This window comes from Carassius gibelio, chromosome A23 (genome assembly GCF_023724105.1).
Source record: "Carassius gibelio isolate Cgi1373 ecotype wild population from Czech Republic chromosome A23, carGib1.2-hapl.c, whole genome shotgun sequence".
Lineage (NCBI taxonomy): Eukaryota > Metazoa > Chordata > Actinopteri > Cypriniformes > Cyprinidae > Carassius > Carassius gibelio.
In genome coordinates, this window is record NC_068393.1 from 16,111,671 (window position 1) to 16,138,847 (window position 27,177).

The following is a 27,177-nucleotide window of genomic DNA, read 5'->3' on the forward strand; positions in this document are numbered from 1 at the left end:
TCTACCCGGTGAACTAGAAACTTTATCGCGCTGGATATTTTTAGAAATGTATATATATATATATATTCCGTTGTATATAGGCTACACAGGACATTAGACATTTCATCGTTTTTAAATCTAGTTTTATGTGTGCCAGAAAGTGCCTATTTATTTTGTAAAACATTTTGTCTTCATACTTAAAGTTAGAAGGCCTATCTTGACACTTTTGTGAGTATTTTCGATTTTTACTAACTTGGTACTTTAATATCTTCATACTTTAGCATTTTCCTACGACATCTTACTTCTGTGAGCTTCATATTCAGCCTGTTCATTTGCCTATTTACTGTCTGACTCTACACAATTAATGGTCATTCATTTCTTTCAAAAAGTTAATTTTGTGTGTGTGTGTGTGTGAGAGAGAGAGAGAGTGTGTGTGTGTGTGTATATATATATATATATATATATATATATATATATATATATATATATATATATATATATATATATATATATCACTGTGTTCTATGTGTTTTTATGTTTTGCAAAACAGTAATGCTAATAAAGAACTTCAAAAATAAAATGAGAAAGAAAATCTACCTAGGAATGAATCATTAAACGTTATGAATATATCGTAAATATCGGTATGTAAAAAATTATAAATATATTACACATTGACACTATAAATTCTAACTCACCTAAAATACAAATAAAATACTAAAATAAATTCGTTTAAATTAAACTGTTGTATATCTTAAATGTAATAAACAAGGCAGCGCTACTGAAATTGTGCTGAAAAACAGTGATCAGCAAAGGACAGATTCTAATTTGGTAACACCATCAATGAGCTCAATGCAGACAAATATCTCTCACTGGTTGTGTATGAAAACATGGAGAGCTAGCAAGACAACATCGTGTGCATCATGCTTGTTCAAGTTAACTTTCAATACGTCAAGACCAAACGTCACTTGTAGGCGGGGAAACAACGCCATTTCTGCTCGAGACGCATGATTTCCAGTAAGGAGTTTCGAAAGAGGTTTCCGTTTTCTCAATTTCTGTTATGTTTTCATTATTTCTGGTTCCTCGCTAAAATCCGACGATGGATAAGCTGCATTGTATCTTTAATGCAGTAAAATAAAAAGCTGACAGTCCAGCAATGTTTCACTACAAACAATTAGCCTAAGTAGCCTATCCAACGAAAAATGTCATTTTTTTTTGACAAAATAAATAAAATAGAAAATAAAACAATTGAATGTATACGACTTTAAAACATGAAAACCCAGCCATGAATGTGTAATAATATACCTCATTATAAATAATTCATGAACATTTGGATCCATTGAGGTGAATTGTTGCCTTGACCGCGGTTTATAAGCTACTTTGTGTGTACAAGTTGCTTGTGTGGATTTTGTGCTACCTTCCCAAGAAGCATAGAAATAAATAAACCCGCGTATTCAGGATTATTGTTTTGTTAATAAAGTCGCTTATTTTGGGCTTGTTTTATCAGTCTAGTTTGATGGATTTGTAGTGGATCTGGCAACACATCATCTTTTACATCAGGAAATGTTGAAGTCAGCAAACTGCATTGTCATTAGTAGCCTAGGACTAGCCTTTATTTAATTATTTTAGAATAACATTTTCTCTTGCTCGCCGATATGACTATAGAATAGTGAAGGAGTATATAAATAAAACAAAATTTGTACTCTCAAAAAACATAATTTTGTGGTACCACCAGAGGGCAGTGGGACACTGTGAAAAATAAACCAATCTGTGTTGGTCAGGTTAAGATAAGGTTATGAAATAAAACTAGGACAATAAGTGTAAAATAATTCTAAATTTACCAATTTTGATCAGATTTGATTAAATCAAACTCCCCATATGGTTTATGTTCAGTGAAGCCAAGGCTGTGTCAAGCTTCAGGCATTCCTCATATCAAAGACCATTTCCTGACCGCTCATGATACATTTGGCCTGTCTGAGGGCTGTTGAGATTGGTCAGCAGAATGCTGTATGAACTTCTGGGGTTGTTTTCATGTTCAGCCTTAACTTAAACAAAGTCATAGCTGACTTGGTCAATCTCCCGCTGATAGAATTTCACAGGACCGAAACTGAATTCTGAAGTTACAAATGTTATCAATAAAAATTCCATAAGAGTTGTGCAAACTGTTTGGTTTCTATCACAACTGACCTTTCGCAGCTGTTTTGAAAAGTAACAACTGTGAAAATAAACATATGGAAAGGAAAAAAAAGTTATAAGACGCTATCAGAAATTGTTAAAAAAAAAAGTGTGAATGCATGGATTTTGAAATAGTTGCTTATTAGCATGCACATAACTGGCATATTGTCTTTTTATCAGAACTTACAAAGCACATAATAATGCCATTTTTGGTATTGTGCAGGATTAAGGGCTTTATTAAGGATTTAATAAGGACTAAGCCCTTAATCCTGCACAATACCTAAATTTAACAACTAAATTATTAACTATTAATGAGCAGCAAATTAGGAGTTTATTAAGCCAAAAGTCATATTTATTAGTTAGTAAATAGTAAAAATTGGACCCCAAACTACATAGTGAAAAAAACTACAAACAAATATTATATATTATTATAATATTATTATAAGATAAATTATAAATAAATGGTTTAATATTTTAAAATCAAGGCAAAAGTCAGCAGATTGTTGGTGGAATGACCTTTTATTTGTTTACTCTGCATTTTTTCCTCCCCTCATTCACAGCTTTTCATTATTTCAGGGTCCTGTTAGGTAAAGACGCATTGAGTAACAGAGATGGCAGCACATCTGGAATCAATACAGCCGAACTGGGTAACTAGGGTTTGGGGGGGAGTTAGGACTAAGGTTGGGCTAGTTACGGTTTTGGCCCTGGGGGTCCATGTGTCCCTGACTCCTAAATAGATTTGATTGCTACCAGCTGGTAGCCTTAACTCACCCTGTGTCAGGGATCTCCTCTGATGTCAACCTTGTCAGTATCAAGGCTAGACAGGACAAAGGAGAGTAAGATATGAGCAGTTATGAACAGAGGTGTAGGCAGGGTCTGAGCTATGGGAAATCTTGCTGCACTGCATGTGAACTCTCTGGTTTGCATCATGAACATTTCTACCTTTGTTTGAAAATACTGAGGACAATTTCCATTTAAAGGTAAAACAAAATTGTACTGATAACGCACATGCTTTTTGTGAGAACCTTCAAATATAATATGCTCTTGAAAGGCTATAACTGACTATATCAAAGCTCAAATCACAGAGACTGACTGCAGAAGACATAAAAAATTCAAAATGCTTCTGCATTCACATTTTTCAGAAAGAATCCTGTCATGTTTCAGGACAACAGGCAAACTTATTTGACCTTTAAAATTACTCATTCTTTTTCATATGCCAAGACCACTCTTAGATGTAATATGTTTATATACATTCTATATATCACATAATACTAATGTATATAATATATATATATATATATATATGTGTGTGTGTGTGTGTGTATGTACATTAGTATTAATATATATGCTGTATATTATAATAATTATAAATATAATAATAGAACATTATAACTTGGATTATAATATACTATAGGGGATGCAGCATACTATAGAAATATTGTTACAGCTTTTTACAACTTTTATATGCTATCTGCAGCTATCATCTTTCAGACCCTTGATGCTCACATCCACATCTGTTCCACTAAAATACAGGATTATTTAGCAATATTCATGAATATCATTTGAGAAATTGACAGATTCATTTATTTATGTTCGACTGAGGAATTTTACGTTATACACTGAGGTATTCATATTAAGTATTTGTATAGTTTTTATAATACACACGCACTTGTGTGTTTTATAACCTTTTAGCACATATGAATGTGTTTATTTGCTATCTTAAAAGTTTGTTGAAAGCTAAACTTAACAGTAGTAATTTTGAGCTTTTCCTTAATGCTGAATCCATATGCTTTATCATTCTGTAATTTAGATTCTGCCCCAGCTCTGGAGTCAGAGAGGTCGAGTTCTAGCTGACCAGGTCACATCACTCAGAGTGCGCCGGCACGGATGGTTGCTATGGTGAGGGCTATGGTGGAAGAGATATGGGGATTGAAGGAGAATTTTTTCTTGCTCAAGTAACAAAAAAATACACTTGTGTTTTTTTTATTTTTGCATTTACACTTTCTTATACTCAATTAGAATTAAGCCAATATATAAATAAGAACTTCTTGAATTGTCCTGCTGTACACTGGTAAAGCTAGAAAAAAAAGAAAGAAGGGAATTGTTTTGCTAATTAACATTGTGTAAACAAATTTCTGTGTAATTATAACTCATGAAACTGATATTAACCCTGTAAGCCATGGTATTTTTGCGTCCCTGAAGGTGTTGACATACACAAAAATGACACATAACTCCAAAACTGTAGCAAGGAGGTTCAAAAGGTACTGTAGGTATTTTTTTATAGAAATCTTTATATAAACATTTATCTTTACATTTGATAATCCTCCTGTTGAGAAATAGTTGATAAAAGTGTAAGAAAAATGTATGTGCTCAAGGGAAATATATAATATCTTTCAAATTTGACATTCAATGTCTAAGGAAAGAAATAAGAATGATTATTTTAGTGATGTTCCCCAACACATGAGCTGTATGTGAATTAAATATTTTGGTGATGACATGAAGTAATCAAAAGTTACAGCATTTGGAACCAAGGTTGCCTTTTTCTTAACCCTTGACAGTTTTAGTCAAAGACCCAAACAATTACCGGTATGCTTGTTTTATTTTACCCTGTAAGAGCTTTCAAATGACTTATTACACATGTCTATCTGAGCTGTATGATGATTTTTTAATTGTGAAAAAGAATAATAATAATTAGATTTAATTAGGAGTTTTACTAATAATATCCTTTTTTTGTTGTTGTTGTTGTTGATCAGGGCGGTAGTTCGAAATAAAATTAGAATGTTTTTCACAAAGGCCCTCCTGCCCGCAGTACACTCCGTAGAACTCAATGATTAGATCGTAGCAAAAGATGATCAAAATACATTCATTCATTTAGAATGATACCTATTTTGTGTTTTTCCATTTAGTGGTTGCTCAGTAATTTGATTATGATGGTCTATCTACTAAGACTGGAGGGCAAGGACTGTACATAACCCTTATTTATCTTAATCAGAAACTTAATCATCAGCATTCATCAGCACTTTACATTAAATATGAGATTAATCTCCGAGTCCATACTATAAAAATATATTTGACCTAAAGAGGGTTATGTTGGGGGTCAATGTTTTGATGTATATCCTATAGTTTAAGAAAATGGTTGCAATCACACATAAGTAATTAAGTCAGTTCTCATCAGGCAGTGTTGAAAAGTTAAATACTAATTGAAATTAAGTGACATCGAGCCAAGTATGGTGACCCATACTCAGAATTCGTGCTCTGCATTTAACCTGTCCAAAGTGCACACACACAGCAGTGGACACACACATGGAGCAGTGGGCAGCCATTTGTTGTGGTATTGCCGGCACGAGACTCAAACCATAACCTTAGGGTTAGGAGTCAAACTCTCTAACCATTAGGCCACAACTTCCCCAAAAGTCTATGTAAGCAGCATAGTACTAAACTATGAAAAAACATCATTCTGTTGAACTAGCCAGCATCTCATATGCAGAAGCTAAGCAAATATTCACTTACACTAAAATCATTTTATTTGCTATTTGGTTTATTCATACACTCTCAGAAAAGAAAAAGGTACAAAAATTGTCACTGGGGCGGTACCTTTTCAAAAGATACACCTTTGTACCTAAAAGGTCTGGTACCTGAAAGGTACAAAAGTGTAACTTTGAAAAGGTACAATCCCAGTGACAGTTTTTGGACCTGTTTTTCCTGAGTGTGTAGAATAGTCACATGACCTCAATATCCCACAAATCTTAGCTTTGTTACATAATTTCATAATCTCACCCATATATAAATCTTTTTATATAAGGCAGTTCACCTTTATAATCTGCACTTCACATGTACGGGTAAATGAGCCATTAAAGATTTTTGACATATTCTCTTTAATATTGTGTAATACTTTTTTTTTTAAATACAGTCTTTTCTGAGGTAGACCATTACAGTTCAAGAACATTATCATTTTTATAACAGACATCAAAAAAAGACATGAAATGAATATTTTCATGTACAATATGCTGCAAAAATGAGGTAGAAATGGTTACAGAAAATGTACAAGAACAAGATCCAAGAACAAATTTACTGTACTAATAGATCAAAACAGCTAATTAATGACAATTTTGTTGGACAAACTGTATCTTTGTGTTCCTGTTTTGAAATCAGCCAAGTCTCTGTATTTGCCTATGATTTCTGAATAAAAATGGTTTGAATTTATGGAAACGGGTGCTGTATTTTTCTACACAAGATTTGTATACATTGGATGTCCCTGAGTCTGCCAGGTTCTGCAGGTTTTATCTCTTCGACAATGATCAATATGTGCTCCTAGGGTCATTCTGATTGACCTGTGTGGCATGAGTGAAGCCACCAGCTTTACTTGAAGAACCCAACAGTGCTATAGGGTTACTAGACATCAGTCAGAATATGGCTTCTCCAAAAGACCGTGTGTAAGATAGAGGAACGGGGGATGGGAAATCGGCTCACCACATGGCTGTACAGGGCCAGCAATCAAGGGGACAAACCATTGTGCTAAGAGCATGGGGTGTGCTGGGGCTAAGGAGTGATCAGCAGCTGTTACATCACAGTTGATCAAAATTTTAAAATCCACAAAAGCCAGTCTACAGACAATATAAATAAACTCAATCTCATTTTCTTCAGCAGTGATGATTTGAAGACACCTGATCACTCCATGCAACTTTTATGTACCTTATAAACAAAAAATCTGAAAATTTTAGACATTGGTACAGGCTGCTCCCTCTGGATTGTCTACATGTTGAGCGTGTTCCTTTTCATATATTATACATGATGGTATAACACATTTATAATTAGACATGATTAGCTGCCAAATATATATATATACTGATCTTTGGGTTGTTTCCTTTTTTTTTCCTCAAGTACTTACATTGGTTGTTTTAAAAGGACACTGTCATATGCTTTATACCTTGGTTTCTGAAAACAGTTTGTCCAACAAAATCAAACGTCTTGTTTGCCATCTACATTAACACTTCATGAAGACAATCATCACTCCATCAAAAATCTACATAAAAAATAAAGGGTAAGGATAAGGGGAAATTTTTCATAAAGAGTTAAAAACATGGATTTATGGCATCAGGTTTTCTCTGAAATACCTGAATTACATTCATTGTTTGTCTTTGTAGCATTTCAAGTTTCACCTAGGAGGTAACAGCACAGATGCAGTGTGTATTCAGGTCTGTGTCAGGTCTGTTGCTCACCTCCAACCTCAATGCTACTACTAAGACCCTAAGATTACATACATTCTTTATTTATAATTTCTGAGGTAAAGAGATTCTTCCTGAGTATTTCAAACATGACTACATATTCTAATAAAATAAACTTAGTAAAGCAGAAGAGAGAAAATAGTCATTCATGGACCCTTGTTTTTGTGTTTGAGGGTCCTAAGCAAAGGCTCTCACGAGATTGTGAGGAATGTGATGGGCTGTTTATATATTGTTGTATTTGGTACATTTTTTATTACCTTTAAAAAAGTGTTCAGAAAGAAGCCTTTCTTTTATCTGACTTTCTAGGGATTAGCATTTTAATACTTTTTGGGTAGCAATGCATACGCTTTTGGTAAAATGACCATTTTGACAAAGTGCACAAGATATGAACGTGGCCTAACAATCAATTTTGTAAAATACTGTTGCTTTCTTCCCTTAGAGTTGCATAACAGTAAATACATTTTGGTGAATGCTGCGACTTGGACATTATAATGTTGGTGAGCATTTTTGGTACAAACAAAGTCGTTTTGATATATCCTAAGCCCTTTAACACCAAATGATCTTAAAACAAATCAACGCAAATAAAACAACACCATTGGAGTGGACTGGCAATAAATAGGATCCTGAGAGATGTTTTTAATGGGGGAAAAGCCTCCAGGTTTAGTCCAGGATCAAGGCTAATTGGAATCCCAGTGGAATTCCCAAATATAATTCAGTCTTTCTATCAGATATGCCAAGCAACTACTAAATGCCCCTTCAAGAAAGGCCTAGTATTTAATTTCTTTGGGAAAAAAATAAAGTATATGTATATTTATAGAAAAACAACACACCCTGGGCATATTCCCTAGATTAAACACATTAAATCCAAAATGCCACCCCACCATAGACTGTAATTTCAAGTCCCACTCTTTTGGCTGCAAGTAGTTAAAAAAAAAGAAAGAAAGAAAGAAAGAAAGAAAGAAAGAAAGAAAGAAAGAAAGAAAGAAAGAAAGAAAGAAAAGCATTTAGCAGTCTCCAACCAGTGGTTGACTAGGTTCTCAGTGGCTATAAACCTTGCTCCACTCCATACAAGTGTCCAGTTCTTTGGGGGTGCTGTGAGGGCGTACCTTACAGAAAGCATTTTCAAAGTCTTGGAGGGTAGGGGAAGAAAGGGATGAAGAGAGACCATGCAAGGGCACGGGTGCAGAGGCAGCAGCTGACGCCAGGGCCTGCTGGCAGAGTTGCAGCAGCTCCCAGACAGAGAAGCCTTCTGAACGCTGCAGTACTGCTGACATCTCCCTTTCACCCAGAGTGAAGCCTTGGGGCGCCAGCGCCTGCAGAAGCACATGTCTGCGTGTGCTTCCATCTGGCAGGCCTATGTGGTAACGCTTGGAGAAGCAGCGCAAGAGGGAATCTTTGATCAAATCAGGCCGTCTTGTGGTGCACACAACCAGAACCAAGCTGCTCTGACCATGTTGAATCTTCTCTAGCTGGGCCTGCAGTTGCTGTCTGAGACCTTCCTCCTCAACGGCCTCCACCTCGCTGAGCAAAACCACAGCTGGTTGTCGGGCTGATGCTACCGAGAACAGAGTGACAAGAAGTTGCTCTGCTTCTCCTTTCAGTTTAGAGGCCAAAGTTGCGCAACTCAGCCTATAGAAGCTAGCACCCAGTTGAGATGCCATGGATCTTACCAGTGTTGCTTTGCCCCCTCCTTGAGGGCCAAACAGCAGGACAGTTCTGGGTGGGCGGATGGCAGGGTTGGGTCGCAGGACAGGCCACAGCACGTCCTCCTCCAGTGCTGCTTTGATGTGACAGTTGCCAGCTAGTTCACTCCAAAGCAAAGCTGGGCTGCAATCTTGAAGTTCCTGGCTTACTAGCTCCAGCATTCGGGGCTCCATGCTTTTCACTGGATCGGAGCGCTTCTGAGAATGATGCTGGGAGAAGTCTTGCTCCGCCCCTCCATTCTCCCCAGTCATGGCTGCGGGTGGACTGTAATCCCCTGCGGCTCCATACGCTGGTGAAACCAATGGCTTTAGCCCACTGTACTTCCCCACTTCCTCTCCTTCCAGGCTTGACTGAGATGAAGGTTTACTAGGCTTAAATGCTTGAGGATCTGTGTTGCCCATTCCGAAGCCATTTCCACGGCACTCAGCTTTTTCACTGACCCCATATGGAGAATCTCCCCCAGTTTTTATGGGGTCATAGCTATATTTCCTATAGCGTGAACTGTCTCCATCTTCCTCATCCAGGGTCATCTCAAATGCTTTTCTCTTCAGAGAGCCCCCAGTCTCTGATCCCCCTAAACTACTGTTCTGATATACATAATTGCCACCAACCACTGTGGGTCTTGATGGAAGTGGAGAGGGGGCGGCTATGCCCGTGGGCATGTAAGTGGCTGTTGGATGGATGTAGCTAGGAGCAAGGCTAGTCTGGTGAGAGTAGGTGCTAGGGGGGTAGTTGTATACAGGGGTGGAAGGTGTGTAACTGGGTAGTAGTGTAGGGCTAGGCTGAAGGGCATGTAATGAGGCTGGTGGAAGTGCTGAACTGGGTTGGGGACAGTACCCTGATGAGAGGTAGGTGCCATTGTAACTGGGCGGGTAGTCACTGGAATGGGGCCCACTGCAGGAGCTGCTCCCACTGTATCCTGAGTCCGAAAGGTTGATGTTAACTGCTGACACGTTGCCCGAGCCTGGTTGGCCTGCTGATGTGGGAACCACCTTTTGTCCCGATAGACCATCATGAGAGGAAGGAGGCACCAAGGGATATCCCCCGTCAGTGCTGTGCGTGAGAGGCCAAGGCTCCAGTTCACTTTTTTGGCCTCCGTTAAGAGCCCCAAAGGCTCCAGGCTCAGGGTATGTGCCCACAGCAGGGCGTTCGTACGGTGAGTCTAGCATGCCAGAGTATTTCTCAGCGTATCGCTTCAACAGGTTGGAGGCAGTAAGGGCTGAGATGTCATCATTTGCCCAGGCATAGCTGTAGGAGCTACGGCTGCGGCTGGGGTAGAGCTCAGGCTTGTGGGCCGGGGATGAGGTGGTGGAGGACACGTCCAAATGCTGCTCAGGCCACTGGCTCAGGGGCTGTGCATGCTCCGGGTTCCAGTGCATCTTCAATAGGCCTGCCAAAGACAGCAATTTGTCAGATTATTCAAGAACTTGATAAATATCAATAGCATATGTTCATACCATTCACAAATCAACCTTGGATCCAGTGATTTTTTACAATTTGTATCAAAGAATTCTAAGACTAGTCAAAATGACTAAAGGCACATTGTGGCTGATTGCAGAGCTTTTTTTTTTTTGTCATTTTGCATGGTGAGAGGACTTTTTGGTACTGTGGATGCACACAGAGGGAGTCTTTCTTTCCCTGCAGTATATATAAAAGAGAAGGGCTGTGAATTTGTTCCTTTCAAGCCCTCAGCTATGTAGCAGCCTTGTGTTGCCATCTGCAGTTCTCCCAGAGGAGAAACTGTTATCACCCTGTGCATGTTTCTCTCAATACATTCCCTCCCACTACCACACTCCATCCACAATGCAATTCTCCAAAAGGCTTCTATGGCCAGCTTGACAGAGGGAGGGAAAGAGAGGGAAGAAGGAACAGAGGGGGAGAGGGGGAGATAATTTTGGGGGAAAGGGGGGGGGGGTCTGGTGGACGAAATAGTTGTGCTATTCATTGGCCACTTCCCATGAAGCACTGGGAGTGTGGAATGTCCTTTCCTCTGGCTATCTCCAGCACCACTTTCCTCTGATTAATTATGCTGGCCTAATATGAACGTGATCTTAATGCACATGAGGAAAAATAAATCTGAATTAAATATATATATATATATATATATATATATATATATATATATAGATAGATAGATAGATAGATAGATAGATAGATAGATGCATAGATGCATAGATAGATAGATAGTAAAAAGATCTTAATCCTTTAATAGGAAGAGCATTTTTTTCTTGGTCTTGATAATTTCATGGAGCAGATAATAGTTTTAAAACCAGCCATTTCATGAGGGTTGCAACTGCTCCTTCCAGAGGCATTAGCTAAATTCCACACATAGTTTGGCATTATTGAACTGTCAAGAATCAGCCTGGGGACGAGGGCTACAGGGGAAAATGAGAAGGTAAAAAGAAATAAATTGCAAATCTTCATCACAGGCTGCAGTCTGAGGGGAAAGTGATGATTCGTTATTCACACTTCTGTCAGATTGTGCAAGCTGCTGCTTTATTGGCATTTAAATCAAGTTTCAGTCCTGTGTGCTATGTTTCCCCTTACTCTTTTTCTCCCAAAAACTCGGCCCTCCCCCTTTGTGTGTTCTTTCTGTTTCTAGAACTCTCACCCCTCCCATTGCCAAACCTTCCCATGTGTGTCTTCAGATTACGCCTGCTATTTATTCCAAAAGATCACACCAACAGACCAGATGGCCTTTGGATTACCATGTCCTTCATATTCATATCTAGAGCCTTAAGTTCCCCAAGTCCAAACCAGCACCTTAACGCTATTGCTGATTTCTAATATAACACAAAATCCCTCAGAATTTGTAAACAAGATGAACACAGGTAAAGCATTTGATCATTGTTCAGTCAGAAACAGTATATGTCCAGCAGGACAATACCATCTCCAGGCTGGTTTGTGACGTGCTGTATGGAGCACAATAATGAGGCCAGTGTGTGACAGAGATAGATGGCAGCCCAGGGGAGCTCATAAAACCTGCAATGGGGAGAGCAGGAGGAGGGGAATGGACAGCAGGCGCTCCGGCCAATGTGTGTGCGTGTGCATGCACACGCATGAGTCTATCTGAGAGGATGGGACTTGACATTAGGTAAGTCATTCAGGCGGTCAAACTGCTGTCCACTCCATCAATATACATGTGTGTGCGTGCACCAAGACACATGGGAAAGTGCACATGGAAGTGCCATTTGGGGCAGGCGTCTTCAAGAAGATGAGTTCACCTTAGTGTCCTACTGCCCAGCTAAAAATGCTATCCATTAGCATGAAATAAGACACAGATGAGCTGGTTTGCAATTAGAGCTATGCCTCAGCAGGGACTCTAATAATCTAGATGTGATTTAATCTGTTTCTATTTAAATCACCACAGCGGCAGAGATTAACTCATTCTGGGCATTTGAGAATAGATGGTCCAATTACTACAAAACTGGAAGTGCAAATAACCACTGAAGGCTATTTATTTCTGTGAATAAATGACAGAATCAAGCCAAGGAATGATTAATAAAATATGCCAATAAAGACTGAGATGATGAGTTTTAAAGAAACAAGCAATATCCTATTTAAAAAACAATATATATATATATATATGAATTTCTCTCAGTTTACGTTGTAAGGTTATTGGCATCTCAAAACCTGTACATTTGTCTTACCAAAGCATTTGCAGCATAACGTGTATACTGAACAAATATGGAGTGTAAAATAAAGTAAAATAATCATAGTAATTATATTAATTTATTATTAGTATTAAAACATTTTTTGTCTTAATTTTATAAAAAGAGAGTAGAAATTAACATGCACTGCACTTAGTTTTTTATGTTGCGGTGGTCTAATTTTTTTTCTTCATCTAAACTGTCTAGTTGCAATAAGCCATAACTAATTAATTCCATTTAAGATTAATTAATGAGGGGTAAATGATCAAGTGCACCTTTATAGAAAAATAAATAACTGGAAAAAGTTATTGACTTGAACAGGTAATCAAGATATATGTTATGAGGATAAGTGTTATGCTGGGTGCAAACATGGACACAACCAGGATTCATTATCACTGTCACACACATATACCTAAATTAGAGCCACAGGACCAGTTCTAATCTCACATCAACATAGGAGTAAACAGAGGAGTGGAAGTTTGGCTTAAGAAACGAAGGGCCCTTTAAACAAAAATTAAGTGTCCGCATGGGAGCTCCTGGCCATTGCTTTGTGTGAACCGCAACGAGTGGTTTGCCGTGGTGGCTCCATGCAGGTCCGAGGCTGGCAGGGAGACAGATGTTTCCATTGCTCAACTTACTGTCTGTGTGTCCATTGTTGCACAGCCCATTTAGCAGACGTCCTCCTGGCCTGACAATCGTGTTGGTCCTGAGACAAAAGCTGAGGGATCCTATTGAGAGGCCTGCCTAATTATGGAAATCTTATTAATCTATTCAGCAGCAGTGTGCTGACAGCCTTTGTGCCGTCCTGGTATTTATTGAGGGTTCTTTTGGAGATGTGTGCATTTGTTTGTTTGTGTGCACCATCTTGATTTAATAAAGTGCTACTGGATTTTTTTATTTTAAGTTAAGATAACCAAAATATTAGTTATGAATTTGACTCGACCACTATATTACTACAAGCAGGTTGCTGGAGCAGAAGGTTCAGCAACGTGAGAGCTGAACAGGCCCGGCTGCCAGAGGATGCTCAGCTTTTCACAGCTCCCCAGGGGTCCGTGTGCACTTTCAGGCTGTGTCACTTTTGTTTTCCTGCCCTGAGGAATAAAACCTACATGGATGCAACAAGCCTTCTGGGAGACAGGGCCATTAAACCAGGCAGATTGCACAGGGGCCAGTTGTAAACAGGAGCAGCCTGAATGAATCCAATCATGCATTATTGTGAGCACCCACTCCCTAAACCCCACACATACATTTACTCTACTAAAGGGACCCCCTTCATTGCATATTCAAATATCAAATCTACAAACACCGTTTGCATCTTCAACTAAAGAGCACATAGAAGAGAGTATACTTGAAAAGAGTATATCCTGAAAATTTGATTAATTACTATCCATCTCTGTCAATTAAACATCAAAACAACTTAAAAGCAGTAGTTGTATGGTTGAACAGTGAGCATCTTGTTGGGAATCATGTCCTGAAACTTCAGCTCACAGTTCTGGTATGTGTGGAACTCCCTTTGAAGAACGCAGATGCCACAAAAAAGGGCTCTTTCAAGAGAGCATAAAGATGACGGAGAGAGAGAGACAGGAAGAAAGATGAGAGATCTGAGTAGATCTGGTTGAAGAGTGCAGAGGGAGGATTGGGTTTACATGAATTAATCACCTGGGTGCAGATAAGATGGCACACTGTGTTTTAATAATCAGCTGATTTGTATTCCGTGTACAGATGTCTCTTAAATCAATCCCTTAGGCAGAGGGACTGCAAAATGTCGATGATGTAGCCTATCGGACACTTTAAAGTCCAGAAACAAAATTCAGGTTATATTTTTGTACTTTTTAATTAGAATTAAAATTTCAAATAAATAAATTGCATTTCAATATTTCAAAATACTGAAAAAATTATTACTGAAAAAGGCACAGGAATTCATAGTGATGCACAACAAATAAACATAAAAACCATGTAAAGTGTATATATATATATATATATATATATATACATATATCAAATATATCAACAAATTATATCCTCTGAAAATCTGGTCCTAGATAAAGGGTGATCAGATCTTGACTTTGGAAAATAAGAAAGAAAAAGAAAGGAGTGTGAGATCCTTCCTCAAAAATCCTGACAACAGCTCCTCATAATTTATAAGGCATGCAAAATCGGCCATAACTATGTCAGTTTTTTTTATTTATTATTGATCCATTAGTTACAGCAGCGTGGTTAACATGATCTCTCTGTCTCTTTTTTCTTGCTCTTTCTTTCTGGTCATCTGCTCGCTTTTCAGGGGCCTAAAAGATGTAATGGCAGAAGAGGCAGTGAGCCTTATGAGTGTTCACACCTGCTCTTCAGTGCACTGCCAGACGCCATGGCTCTTTTCAGCCTGGCCCCGTGTGGTCCCTAGAGGAAGGAGCCTATCTGCTGGAGTGGCAGTGAAGGATCAGATTTTTTTCTTCTCTCTCTTTCTCTCTCTCTCTCTCTCTCTCTCTCTTTCTCTCATACACACACACACACACACACACACTTCTCACACAGAAGTCTTCCATTTGAGCTGCAGTCCATAATCTCTCAGCTTTGAAGGTGTTATTGCTTGGCCTTTCGGGACACTGTAAGTTGATGATGACTACAGTAAATATTGAGTCTCACACCATATCAAAAATGCGAGAATAATGAAAAATCATCAATGTGACAAATGCATTACGTAATACAGGCTGTTAGTTATGAGAAAATTATTTAGTATAAAATTAAATATATACACATTTTAAATTGTATGCATCCTTTGCTTTAATTTGAAATCAATACTAATAAACAGGCACATTACTACAAAATTAAAGTTTATGTTGTGAAGCACAATCTGTGTGATCTATATGTATCATTTGTGGATAATTGTGCACATTTCAGCTCATTTTAGACTAAAATGAGAGAAACTCAAAGCCTTGGTGGTTTGAATGAATGAGTAGATGCTCATAATTTCAGAAACAACACCCCCATCCCCCTGACCAGCTAATTATTGTCCACTAATGCCTGGCACCATCCTTTTTATGAAAAACAGGGTTCCTATTTTCTGTGTCCGCAGGCCAGGTTTAGGTCATTGTGTCCACTAATATATCAAAGGACAGCTGTCCTAAGGCTCTGTGATGACCAATCACCCCCTTCCATCTGTCTCTCTTATCCAATCTCTCCTCCATTTCCCCCTGTTCTCCTCCATCCCCTACTTCCAGTCTCTCTCGTTCACCCCTCTCCCTCCTTCCTTTCCACCCTGCCCCCTCATGGAGTTCCCAGATTGCGTTGAGGTGCTCTATCTCAAATTCCCTGGCCACTTTATTCATTGACCCTACGTGCGCCCTCACAAATATAACTTAGATTGGATTAGGTATTATTATTAAATACAACTAAAACACACACAAAAGACATTATTACTTGAAATAAATATTTATCAAAATTATATATAAAACTTTATTTTAGCTAGTTGCTAAGTTAATATTTCTCATTTTTGTTTACTTTAAGCTAAAGTACTAAAATAAAAAAAATAAAAACTGAAACTAAAACTATATAGAATAAACTAAATACGATATAGACATACTACGAGATATTTTAAAATACAAAAACTAGCATGAATTACAAATCATAGTGTATCAATGATAGTTAACACTGGACTGGATGCAGGATATATAATATGTGGGTTTTAACTTTTCCGACTTCAGATCGCTGGACTTGTAAAAACACTCTGCAGCTTAAAGGGTTCACATACAAATAAAATTCTGTCATTTACTCAACCTGTATGACCTTATATTTACTTTTATGCATTTGCCAAATGCTTTTATCCGAAGCAACTTACATTGCATTTTATCAGTTCTTACTACAGGAATGCTTTATATACCTTCTGCGATAAATCATGCTTTATATATCTGTGTATAACCATAGTCCATATTGTATGTGCATAAAAAAAAAAACCTTTACAAACAAACATACAGGTTTGAAACAACATACAGTAAGACTAAGTAGATGAGTTCACTTTTGAGTGAACTATATCTTTAATTAGGGAACCACAGACAAGCCCTTTGAGGGATATATTGGAATATCTTGGAGCAGAGAAACTTGACGCCCAATAACCCTCAGAAGTCCGGGACTTAATTGGAAGTGTAATTGTGGTAGCAATGGGCCTAATGAGCTGTCTTCAACGATCGTGAGATGATGAGCAGAGGTGGGGGGTCCCAGGCAGAATGTGTTTCTCTAAGCCCCTTGTCCTACAGCCGCCATTTCTCTTCCATCTCACTGCCTACACTGCAGGCTAATTAAAGTCCATTCACACCCGCCACTAATGACCCCGCACTCATTCACACAAACACTTCAGCACCTTGCCTGTTTACTCAAGGGTCCCAATGCCCCTCCAGAGCCACATTCACCCCATCGCTCTCATTAGAACAGATGTGTTGGATGCTTGTTGTTAATTGCTTCTTCTGAGGCATCCAGCGCGCCCCTTCCCATAAACCGAACTCAGAGCCTTAATGACTTAACAGATGCAATTAGAGTGCTTCTTCAGCCTAGGCCTTTAGTATGGAGAAGGGAAAAAATGATGTCATAATATAGCGAGAGAGCTGAGGCTATGATTGTTTCTCTTTAAAGAAGGAATATTCTGGACAGCAGTGCCCCAGAGCAACAAGAGTTAGAGCACTCATGGGCTGCTGGCCTGGGACTGATTTAAGGGTGTGTTTGAAGTGCAGATTATAGATTCTTTGCACCAAATCCCTCCAGGAGTATCCATGGCCCCAGGAATCTCTCTCAGATTTCTTTCAACTCTGAACGCTCTTCAGCTTGCGGTTCCTACGTGCTCATCAGAGCAACACTTATAATTGTTTGATGATGTAGTGAGAGTGCATGTAACTGCATGTGACAGACATCAAACAAAATCCTCAAATGCACACACGTAATACAAAAATGAATGTCCTCTCAAGTCAGACATAAACACCGATGTCAGAAATGCTCAGATGCTCCACAAAGAAAATTCTAGCATGGATGTGACACTATTCACATCTATACCACATAACCTTCCCTACATTCACCTGACTCCAGCAACGGGGACTTCTGAGGAAGAGTGAACAGACAAGACATAGCAGCACTGGGAACGACCAGGAGGAAAAGGAATTTGTCTGGGTTTTAAACAGGAGGGATATCTAACACATTTGTGCTGTCCTAATATCACACTTGAAATTCAGGGGTCACACGCACATACGTACAGTCCCCAAGCATCAAACTTCAGAAACAAGCAGACCCGTTCCTAAATCCGGTTGCATGCTGCAGCACTGGAAAATCAGGATCAGTGACATTAGCCATCTAAAATCTGTCCAGATACTCAAAGAATTTTAAATATTCTGACAGGGCTTTGTGACATTTTGGAAAATAAAGTGTGTAAACAGAAATGGCAAACACAAATGAATATTTAAAAACAAAAAAATTGTTGTTCTTACTGATTCATTATACAGGGACAAGCATAACTTTCATTACAAGTTATTAATATAAATCAATAAATCATTTATTTACACACAAACTTCTATAGTTTTTGAGGTTGGTCAGATTTTTTTATGATTTTGAGCATCATTTATCTGAATTAGAGGGACATATAAAGGCAAAATTAGTTGAAAGCCATTTTGGTCATATCACTTCAGCCAAGGCAAGAATTTTTAGCAGCTAATCTTCAAGAATTTGTGACAGAAAGATTAAAATGGTACATCTAGACATAAAACATGATTTCCTCAACTTCTGAGGATCAACTAATTAGCTTCAAAGGAATTATCATTAGTATTAATTATAAAACCTCTTCCCCTCATCAAAACAAAAAAATAATTTTTTTTATAAAACATATGCAGAGAATTCAGTTTGCATGAGAAAATGAATTTATCAAAACAAACAAAAAGTAACTCCATTGGCACATCTGACAAAGGTCCTCTGAATACTTCACTAAATGGAATTATAACAACATAGACATTAGTGGTAATCGGTTGATGCAACAACCTAGCAAGCCAGCTGAAAAGTATAAGCCAGCGATTATATTTCAAACTGAGGTACCTTGATTCTTTTCATGTAACTGTCATGCCTATAAATCACAGAGAAGAAGAGCTAAAGAGTGGACAAAAAAGCATCTCTTCAGGCAGAACTGGGGAAAGAAACCCCATGCTGACCTACAAACAATGCTGTTTTGGAAAGGGCCAAAGCGGAGCTCAAATGAAGCCTGGCAGGGGTTTAGGAATGGGGGCTAAAACTGGACATGTCAGTTATTAGGTCAGTCCAGAACAGTGAGAAAGGGGAAGAGAATTGGAGACAGAGAGGCAGAGAAGAAGAGAGAGAAAGAGATTCAGAAAAGGAAAGAGACAGAGGAAGTAACTGTGCGAGTAAGCTGGACACTGGTGGTTAATCATGGGGAGATGACAGTGGCAGAACCACAGGGTTTCTCCTGGTACAGCCATCAGTTCACCCCCCACACCTGTCTTACTAACCATGACATATAGTTTGGGTATTTTCAGATCCAATAATGTGGCTTAAAACATTGTGAACAAAACAATTTAATTTACTTTTTTTTTTAAATGCCCCATTTTTAAACTGGTTTACCAACAAACTTAATACTCAAGGAGCCGTAGGGGAATTTTTCACTAGAATAGTTCCCAATAAATTATTTATTGCATTTTCTGTGGTTTGATGTCAAAAATGTTAAACTTACTATAGGGAACAATGGGACTCAGCATTCTGTGGATCTGGTCTCGATTACGGTAACAGTTCTGCGGTCAAACCCAGGTTAGCGTCTGTACGGCTGTAGTCCATCGCTGGCCTGCACTCACATTGGGACTCAAACAAATGTGTTCCTGAAAAACAAAAGAGCAGTAGCAGCGATCAGGAGGGGTGAGTGGTCATCATACACATACACCGCACTGCATCATTTTTAAATGCAAACAAACACGTTTATGATGAATGAACATGAGTAAGGAACGTGCAACCAACAATCAAGACCCTCAAAGGCATCATCTCAGTTTTAGACAAATGTGAAACAGTCACGGACACAGGCACTCTCACTGTGGGCTGAAAACACACAGGGTATTCATTAAGAGGCTGCACACAGGCATTAAGCTGATTGTGTGGCTGTGTCCAGCTTCTAAAGAGGGCTTTCCAAATCTCCCTGACAAAAAGACCCATGCATACCATGGCCGTTCTCCTCGCCTCATCATAACAGCAGCAGAGAGCATGCTTTCACAAAATTAAACTCATTTCATCCCTAGCCACACACTTTCCTGGTTCAATCATCTCTCTTTTATTTACAAATATACATAAATATATTTATATACCCTTCTGGATGTATATTTGTTATTTATTTGGATATACATACACATACACACACATTATACAAACTAAAAAATTTCTGTTCTTAGAAATTAAAACGCAAAGACTTAATAATTGAAAAATAATACTAAATAATAAAAACACAAGTACATTAAAAAACGAAACCGCAATATGAACAATTTGTTTGGCATGTTCCAAAGAAGCGTATAATTTCTTCTCAAGTTAGCATACAGGAAAGCTCACACATGAATGAAAAATATTACATCATAATGCTAGTCAAACAGTGTGGCTTCCAGCTCTGCTTTCAGGAAATGAAATGGCAACAGACACACCATTCATTGTAAAGTTTGATGTTAAATAATGATATAAACCATGTTAAATGTACAAAATACATTTTTGTTGAGGTTGAAATATTTTTTAAATCACACCAGTGTATTAATGGTCAGTTTATTACTGAACTTACACTGGTCAGGTTAACATATTTAAACCTGTAAATGAGTGACAAAACAATATAAGTAATATAGTATTTTTTATGTATAGGTTTTCTCAATTAGAAAATGAAACTTTAGTTAATGTATATTTTTTTATGTAGATGTTCTGTTACAGTTCATGTAATGGCTTTATGACAAAATTTAGAAATTGAATGGCAGTTTACTTAATATACATTAGTATACTTTATGTAGATATTCTCTTATAGTTCAAATAACTAATGTCTTTATGATGAAAAATGGGGACCTGTGAAACTAATACTGTCAGAATCAGAATGAGAAACTTCATTCCAGAATGGTGCTTTTGAAATAGTTTAAACTAAATGATGGGTCCTTTTACATCTGCTCAATGAGTGAAAGACTACCCTAAACCAACAACCTCTAAACTTGCTGGGAATGAAGGCTGACACATCTATATACTCAACACATGCACACACATGCAGTCATGAAGAGCCGTATGCTTAAAACCTGACACCTGCATGCATTGCGGGGAATGCAGAAGAGGCTGTTTCACATAAAAGGAGGGAGAATGCAATGAAACAGACTGAAGAAGAAGGAGAGTATAGGCTATCAGGAGAAGTAGAGGACAGTGCAATGCAGAGTTTAAGACTTTCAATCATTTACAGCTCCAGACAAGAACAACCAGCAGCAGCAGCCGCAAAGTGTACAGTTTAATATTAAAGTAAACTCACCTACTCATGCCTGCATTTTCCACGTCAGATTCAAAAGCAGTTAGATAATCCCTGGAGCAGACAGGCTTGTGTGTGCAGTACTATGCTTTTTTTCCACATATGGGACACGACTCAACTCTCTCTGTGTGTGTCTCTTTCTCTCTCTTCCCTCCCAACCAGTAACAACAGAGCACCCACACACCCACCCACACACACACACACACACACACACACACATACAATCACCCTCCCCCAGCGTTACCCATCCCCCTCCCTCTCTCTATTTTTTGTTAAAACTATTTAAGCAGAGAGAGAGAAACAGAGAATGAGAGGAGGACTATGGGGTGGGGGCAGCTGACCAATCATGCTTGGAGTGCAGGTTTGTATTCTTTTTCTGAGAGAGCAATAGAGAGAGAAGGTCAGTTGTGGCGGAGGGAAAGGCAGAGGCTGAGCTAGGCTAGTCCCTGAGGGAATTAGGGTAAAGATGTTTATTTTGGTGAATTTAAATGGTAAAACTACTGCTGACTCTAAAATACTGGCCAAAGCTTGATAGTACTGGAACTTTAATTCTAACTTGAAAGTGAATCCGAGTGAATAAAGTGAAACCGACACAACGTTTCTAGACAATTCTTGATCACAGATTCTCATTCATATAGTTGTTACACAAGTCTTTTCATTTTAATCTTAGACATAAACTACTGTTCAAAATGAAGTCTCTTTTATATAAATATTTTAGTCAGCAAGGATGCTCAAAATTGCTGAAAAGTGAGAGTAAAGATATTTGAAAAGGTATATAAGATTTCTATTTCAGATACATTTTTTTTTTACTTTGAACTTATTTATCAAAGGATCCTTAAAATCCACAAAATGATTAAGCAGCTTGGGTGTTTTCAGCATTCATAATAATGTGAAATGTTTCTTGAGCAGCACATCAGCACATTAGAATGATTTCTGAAGTATTATATTATACTGAAGACAGGATTAAATTCAGTTTTGACATCACAGGAATAATTATATTAAAAAGTTATTTTGAATTATAGCAATATCTCACAATGACTTTTTGATCAAATAAATGCAGACTGGGTAAGCATGAGAGACTCGACATTTTGAATCGATGAACATTATATCATCAACATGTACTGTATAATTTACGCCTCAGATTATAGGAATTATCTAGACATTTTTTTGAAATTTTTTAATTGTTAAGTGGATTTGCATAGATATATAAAAACATTTTATAATGAACATGAATAATGTATGCCTCAAATCAGTACTGAAACATTAATTGTAACTTAAAATAAGTCTAGATATTGATCATATACTGTCATTTCTGTAGCTCTTAATAGATTCTATCTTTTATATTGCAAACATTATATTATCAAAATGTATAATTTGTGCCACAGTTTGGTATATATTTCTAGGCAATCACTAACTCTCATTTCTGTAGCTGTTAACTGAACTTGCGTCAGCAAAGGTCATGGCTGCTATAGGCACCAAAGTCCAGTCTGACATGCTCGAGTGATTCAGTTCTGCTTCTGTACCTATTTAAGAAAATGCTCAATGACTGAATGATTCACTCACAACCATAATGATTTTCATTTTAACATTAGCAATGGTTGTGTGTCAGTTCAAAGGTTTAAGTGTGAACACATGAAATGTCTGCAGCTGCCACACTGACCATTTAGCATGTTAGCATAGGAAGTAAATGGAACCTACATTCTATACAGACTCACAGATTTTCACAGGTGGACTGGAGAATCCTATGCCTTTATTTTTGGAGCTCATCAGCATTTTGTGAGGAGTGTAAAGAGTGTGTGAGGTTGTGTATGGAGCATTTTTTGCACAGCTGACAATCTGTTTTTAGAGTGCTGTGTTCAGATGTACACCCAAATCCGTCGCATCCAAATCTACCACATCACATGGCACTGATGGTGTAAAACTCACTCATACTGTTGAGTCTCATTTGAAATACACCTAAAAACAAGAAAGCATGCAGACTTCGGTGTCTAAAAAACAGTGTGAATGTTTTCAAGGAAAAGAGAAAAAAGCAAGGGTTCAACACCCCAATAAGGAAAAGAGCCCACCATGCAACCAGTAACCAAGTCAACTCTACACAGCAACTTGCTCCATCAGCATCTATAAAACTATCCTTTGTCCAACAAATGTCTTTCATCCCCTATGCTGCGATTCAGCACCACCCCCGTTCAAAAGAGACTTCCTCACAAAAAGCCTTAACCGGTACTATTCGTGCTCCAGTGGAAATCAGGGGTGAAACGGTAGCCAAACATTTTCATACTTTAATTTAAACTCTTGTAGCTTAAAAGTGCACAAGCAACCATTTAAAAAGTTGGAATGGTAAAGACAAGCACTCACAATGCCATGCACAATGTGTGCTGATGAAACACCATTTAACTGTGCATCAGTCTCTATTAACAGTGCACTTTTTCTTCTCAGGTTGACCATAATTGGGAGATGATAGTGGCTGTATGGAAACAGATTGGCAGGGCCTTGTGAGGATGTGAGCCCATCACTCTATCGCCCACAAGAAGAGAAAAAAAATTAACCATTTATGTTGAGGTAAGCAGTCTGCCTACTGCAAGCCTGCTGAGTACAGCACTAATGACCACAAAGCAGTCTTACTTCAGAGCTGGAAAGGGAGGGACAGACAGCGGAAGACTCAGTTTGACAGGTGTCACTCATAAAATCAACCTCAAGTGTGTACAATTCACCACCCAGTACAGCCTCAAACACCACATGTCCACTGACCCCAAAATATCTTAACCATATTAAATTATAAGCATTAAAGAACCAAGCAGCTGAGCTTACTTAATGCTGGACTCCAAACAACCACAAAGGATGAAAAACAGCTCTAATTACCTGAAATACTGAAGATCTCGGTCTGACCTCATTGTTAGAGGTCATGCCAGTTTTTAGCAGCTTTGCCGTCTTCAGTCTGTACAGTGCAGGGGGATCAGGTGCACAAATGACGGCCCGGTGATGAATCAGGGTAATAAGTCATTTGGTTGATTGAGAAGCTGCAAGCCTTGCAGTTGTCCCCCGCTGGTACTCATTAAGCGAGCAAAAGAGCAGGACTACCCCAGCACAGCCCTTCATGAAGATGACATGCAAGTGATTTTCAGTTGTACACTAAAATAGGCTGCAATCATGTATGTTACAGGGTTCCCACACCTTTTGACCAAATACATTTCCACGAGTTTCTCAGTCATTTGTAAAATGATATTTTGTTACAATTTAACACTCAAAAAGAACAATTTCTAGCTGACAAAAAAATAAATAAATAAATAAATTAACATAAAATATATAAATTTCAAATAAATGCTGTTCTTTTGAACTTTCTATTCATCAAATAATCCTGAAAAAAACGTATCATGGTTTATACCAACATTTTAAATGTTGTTTCATTGTTTTCAGCACTGGTAATAACGACATATCTTGCTGTTCAAATCAGCAAATTAGAATAATTTCTGAACGTGACACTGAAGACTGGAGTAATGAATGCTAAAAATTCAGCTCGCAGAAATAAATTACTTGCTAAAATATATTAAGATTGGAAACAGTTATAACACAATATTAATGTTTTAATATAGTTTTTGATCAAGTTATATATATATATATATATGTGTGTGTGTGTGTGTGTATCTGCCATTACTGCACTGTTCTGTTTAATGAGCTAATTTTCAGGTCTCATTTTAGGTGACAGCTGTACACTAGTGAATGGTACACATGGCTGAGAGGAAATATTGTCAAGCTTTTTTCCAGCAACCACCTAAAGTAAAACGAGCCTATACTTAGAGAGTGCCATTCCAGAGCCAAAGAGAATGGCACTCCTGAAGACATATGTTCATTCTCTACCATAGCTGAACAAATATAAAATGTCAATCATCAAAAAAAAAATACAAAATTAAAAGCCTTACATAAGGTAAGATTGGAAACATGTCAGGAACATACACAATATATCTGGCTTGATATGTTTAATCAGTAGCATGAAAAGATCATCAAAGTGTGTCTAGACTTTTTGGAGAACTCACTGGATATGACACACTGTGTTACTTTGATATGCGATGATACCATATACTTTTTGAGAAATAAATCCAAAAATAAAAATGATTCAGATGTGACAAGTTTGAATTGAATGAGGCTGAAGAACATATTGTTGGATACAAAAACGTTTTACCCTTCTACATATGTAATTTCACAGTTCATAATGTGTGAGAGAGAGATTTTTGATGGTCTGTGCATGAATGTGGTGATAATCAGTACCAGGCTGCTGAAGTTTGGGGATATGGTGTCATTAGCCGGCCGGGGAGTGCAGTGTCTTTGGCAGAGATTAGGACGGACTGAAACTCTAGCCTGGCCTCGGAGTCCATACATAGGAGGGGAGAGGGGTCAGCTGGATTATTACTGGGTGTTTCAGATGTTTATTATTCCTATTCTAACTCTAACAGCTGAAAATTGGAGAATTAAGCAGCAGCCTGGGGGATCAGTGCGAAAGGGTTAAATCCAGCACTTTAGCTCCACAGAAAAGACATTTCTCAGCTATTTATGCTCTGCTTCCACACAGTTGGGGTCTGAGTCAATGGAGGAAGATAGAAAGCAAAATGGACAGAAAGACACTTGCTAAATGGGTTTTTATGTTTACTCCTGCCTTTCGTTGCTGCTCATCTATCAATAAAAAAACACAATTGATAACTCTTTGATATCACAATTTCTATGCAGTATCTCAAAGACAGCAATGAGATTAAATAGAGGCATGATTTGCATGTTTCTCCTGAGAAAAGGAACCTTCAAATCTCAAAATTAAGAAGTGATCTTAACAAATGTCACAAACCACACAAATTGGACAAGACATCAAAGATTGAAAGATTTCAGGATGAACTCAAACAGAATCATCAAGCGATTATCTGAGCTGTATCATCAACATTAAAACAAGCCTGTAAGAGGACTCTACTATACCTAAAATATGAAGGGCCAATCAATGAGCAATAAGAGAACAAATGCCAATAACATCAAGTTCCACATCACTAAAGTTTTTGCAATAGCAGGGGTGGAACTAATTTGGGTCTGAAGCAACAGAAGCAACTGGGTTCCATTTTTATGTTTTCCTTTCATATAGACATCCAGTCACGTCCATGCAAGGCTGCTAATCTGGCTGGGAACATGTGAACATGCGCAAGCAAGTGATTTGCATGACACACTATTCACATTGTTTTTAGAGCTGTGTTGAAACCAGAAAAGAGAAATATTGCAAACCATACCTGCAAAGACTTCAGGGGTAGTAAGTTTTAAATGTCTTTGATTGGAGTGCCAATGCTCTTCTACTGCTGAAAGAGGAGTCAGATGAGAGTGTTTTAGAGCTCTAATTAAAGACAGAGGTGGGCTAATCCACTAGCTGCAGGGGCGAACGAACTCTGGTTACTGTGGCTAACCACTCACATTGTTGCCATTCATGTGTCACTGAACAAGACCGCAATTGTGTGTATTAAATATAACTCATTTTGTGTTTCTTCACATAATTACATGTCAGAGCTTTTTAAACTCACCTTTAAATCACCTCCCAATTTAAATGTCACAGAAATAAACGTTAAACAAATAAACTAAATAAAAAAAAATTCATCTAAATTCAAATAAAACATAAAAAACAAACATATTTTATTTTTAGCATTTCTTATTTTGATTTGGTAATTCAAACTAAAACTGAAAGAAAAATCTATAAAAATTGTGAAGATGTATTTTTAAAACAAACAAACAAACAAACACAAGAAAATTACTAAAACTGTGAAATGAAATGTGAAATGAAAAAAAAAATGAAAGTGTGTATGTGCATTTATTGCAAAGTCATAAACGTCAAATCTCAACAATACGTGAGGTAAAACATTATTTATGTATTTTTTTTTTCCTAGGCAACATGTGAACAATAACTTTCGGTCTGCAACTCTCTGTGTGT

At 37.9% G+C, this 27,177-nt stretch overlaps 1 protein-coding gene and 1 long non-coding RNA gene across 4 annotated transcripts; one reads left to right on the forward strand and one right to left on the reverse strand.

Moving 5' to 3' along the window:
- The first annotated feature begins 72 nt into the window (after positions 1-72).
- Positions 73-6,354, forward strand: LOC127944791 (uncharacterized). Its single transcript, XR_008150431.1, has 3 exons — positions 73-207; positions 2,728-2,798; positions 3,962-6,354. It is a non-coding gene; the product is annotated as an uncharacterized LOC127944791 (long non-coding RNA).
- Positions 6,010-26,558, reverse strand: LOC127944785 (fidgetin-like protein 2). 3 transcript variants are annotated; one of them, XM_052541040.1, is made up of 3 exons: positions 26,489-26,558; positions 19,440-19,581; positions 6,010-10,470 (listed from the first exon to the last, which is right to left on the reverse strand). In XM_052541040.1, exons 2-3 carry the CDS (start codon positions 19,462-19,464, stop codon positions 8,414-8,416), a joined length of 2,082 nt encoding a protein of 693 aa, XP_052397000.1. In that variant the 5' UTR covers positions 19,465-19,581; positions 26,489-26,558; the 3' UTR covers positions 6,010-8,413. The 3 variants fall into 3 exon arrangements, with proteins under 3 accessions (XP_052397000.1, XP_052396999.1, XP_052396998.1); XM_052541039.1 differs by lacking the exon at positions 26,489-26,558 and adding an exon at positions 21,238-21,400; XM_052541038.1 differs by lacking the exon at positions 26,489-26,558 and adding an exon at positions 21,234-21,400.
- Between the last annotated feature and the right edge of the window lie 619 nt (positions 26,559-27,177).

Bases quoted from the DNA above. Each gene is read 5' to 3' on its own strand.
- LOC127944785 (XM_052541040.1), bottom strand. From the start codon at position 19,464: ATGCTGAGTCCCATTGTTCCCTATA. The intron at 10,471-19,439 runs GTAAGTTTAACA...TGTCTTTGGCAG, and splicing joins GAGTCCCATTGTTCCCTATA to GCCTATTGAAGATGCACTGG.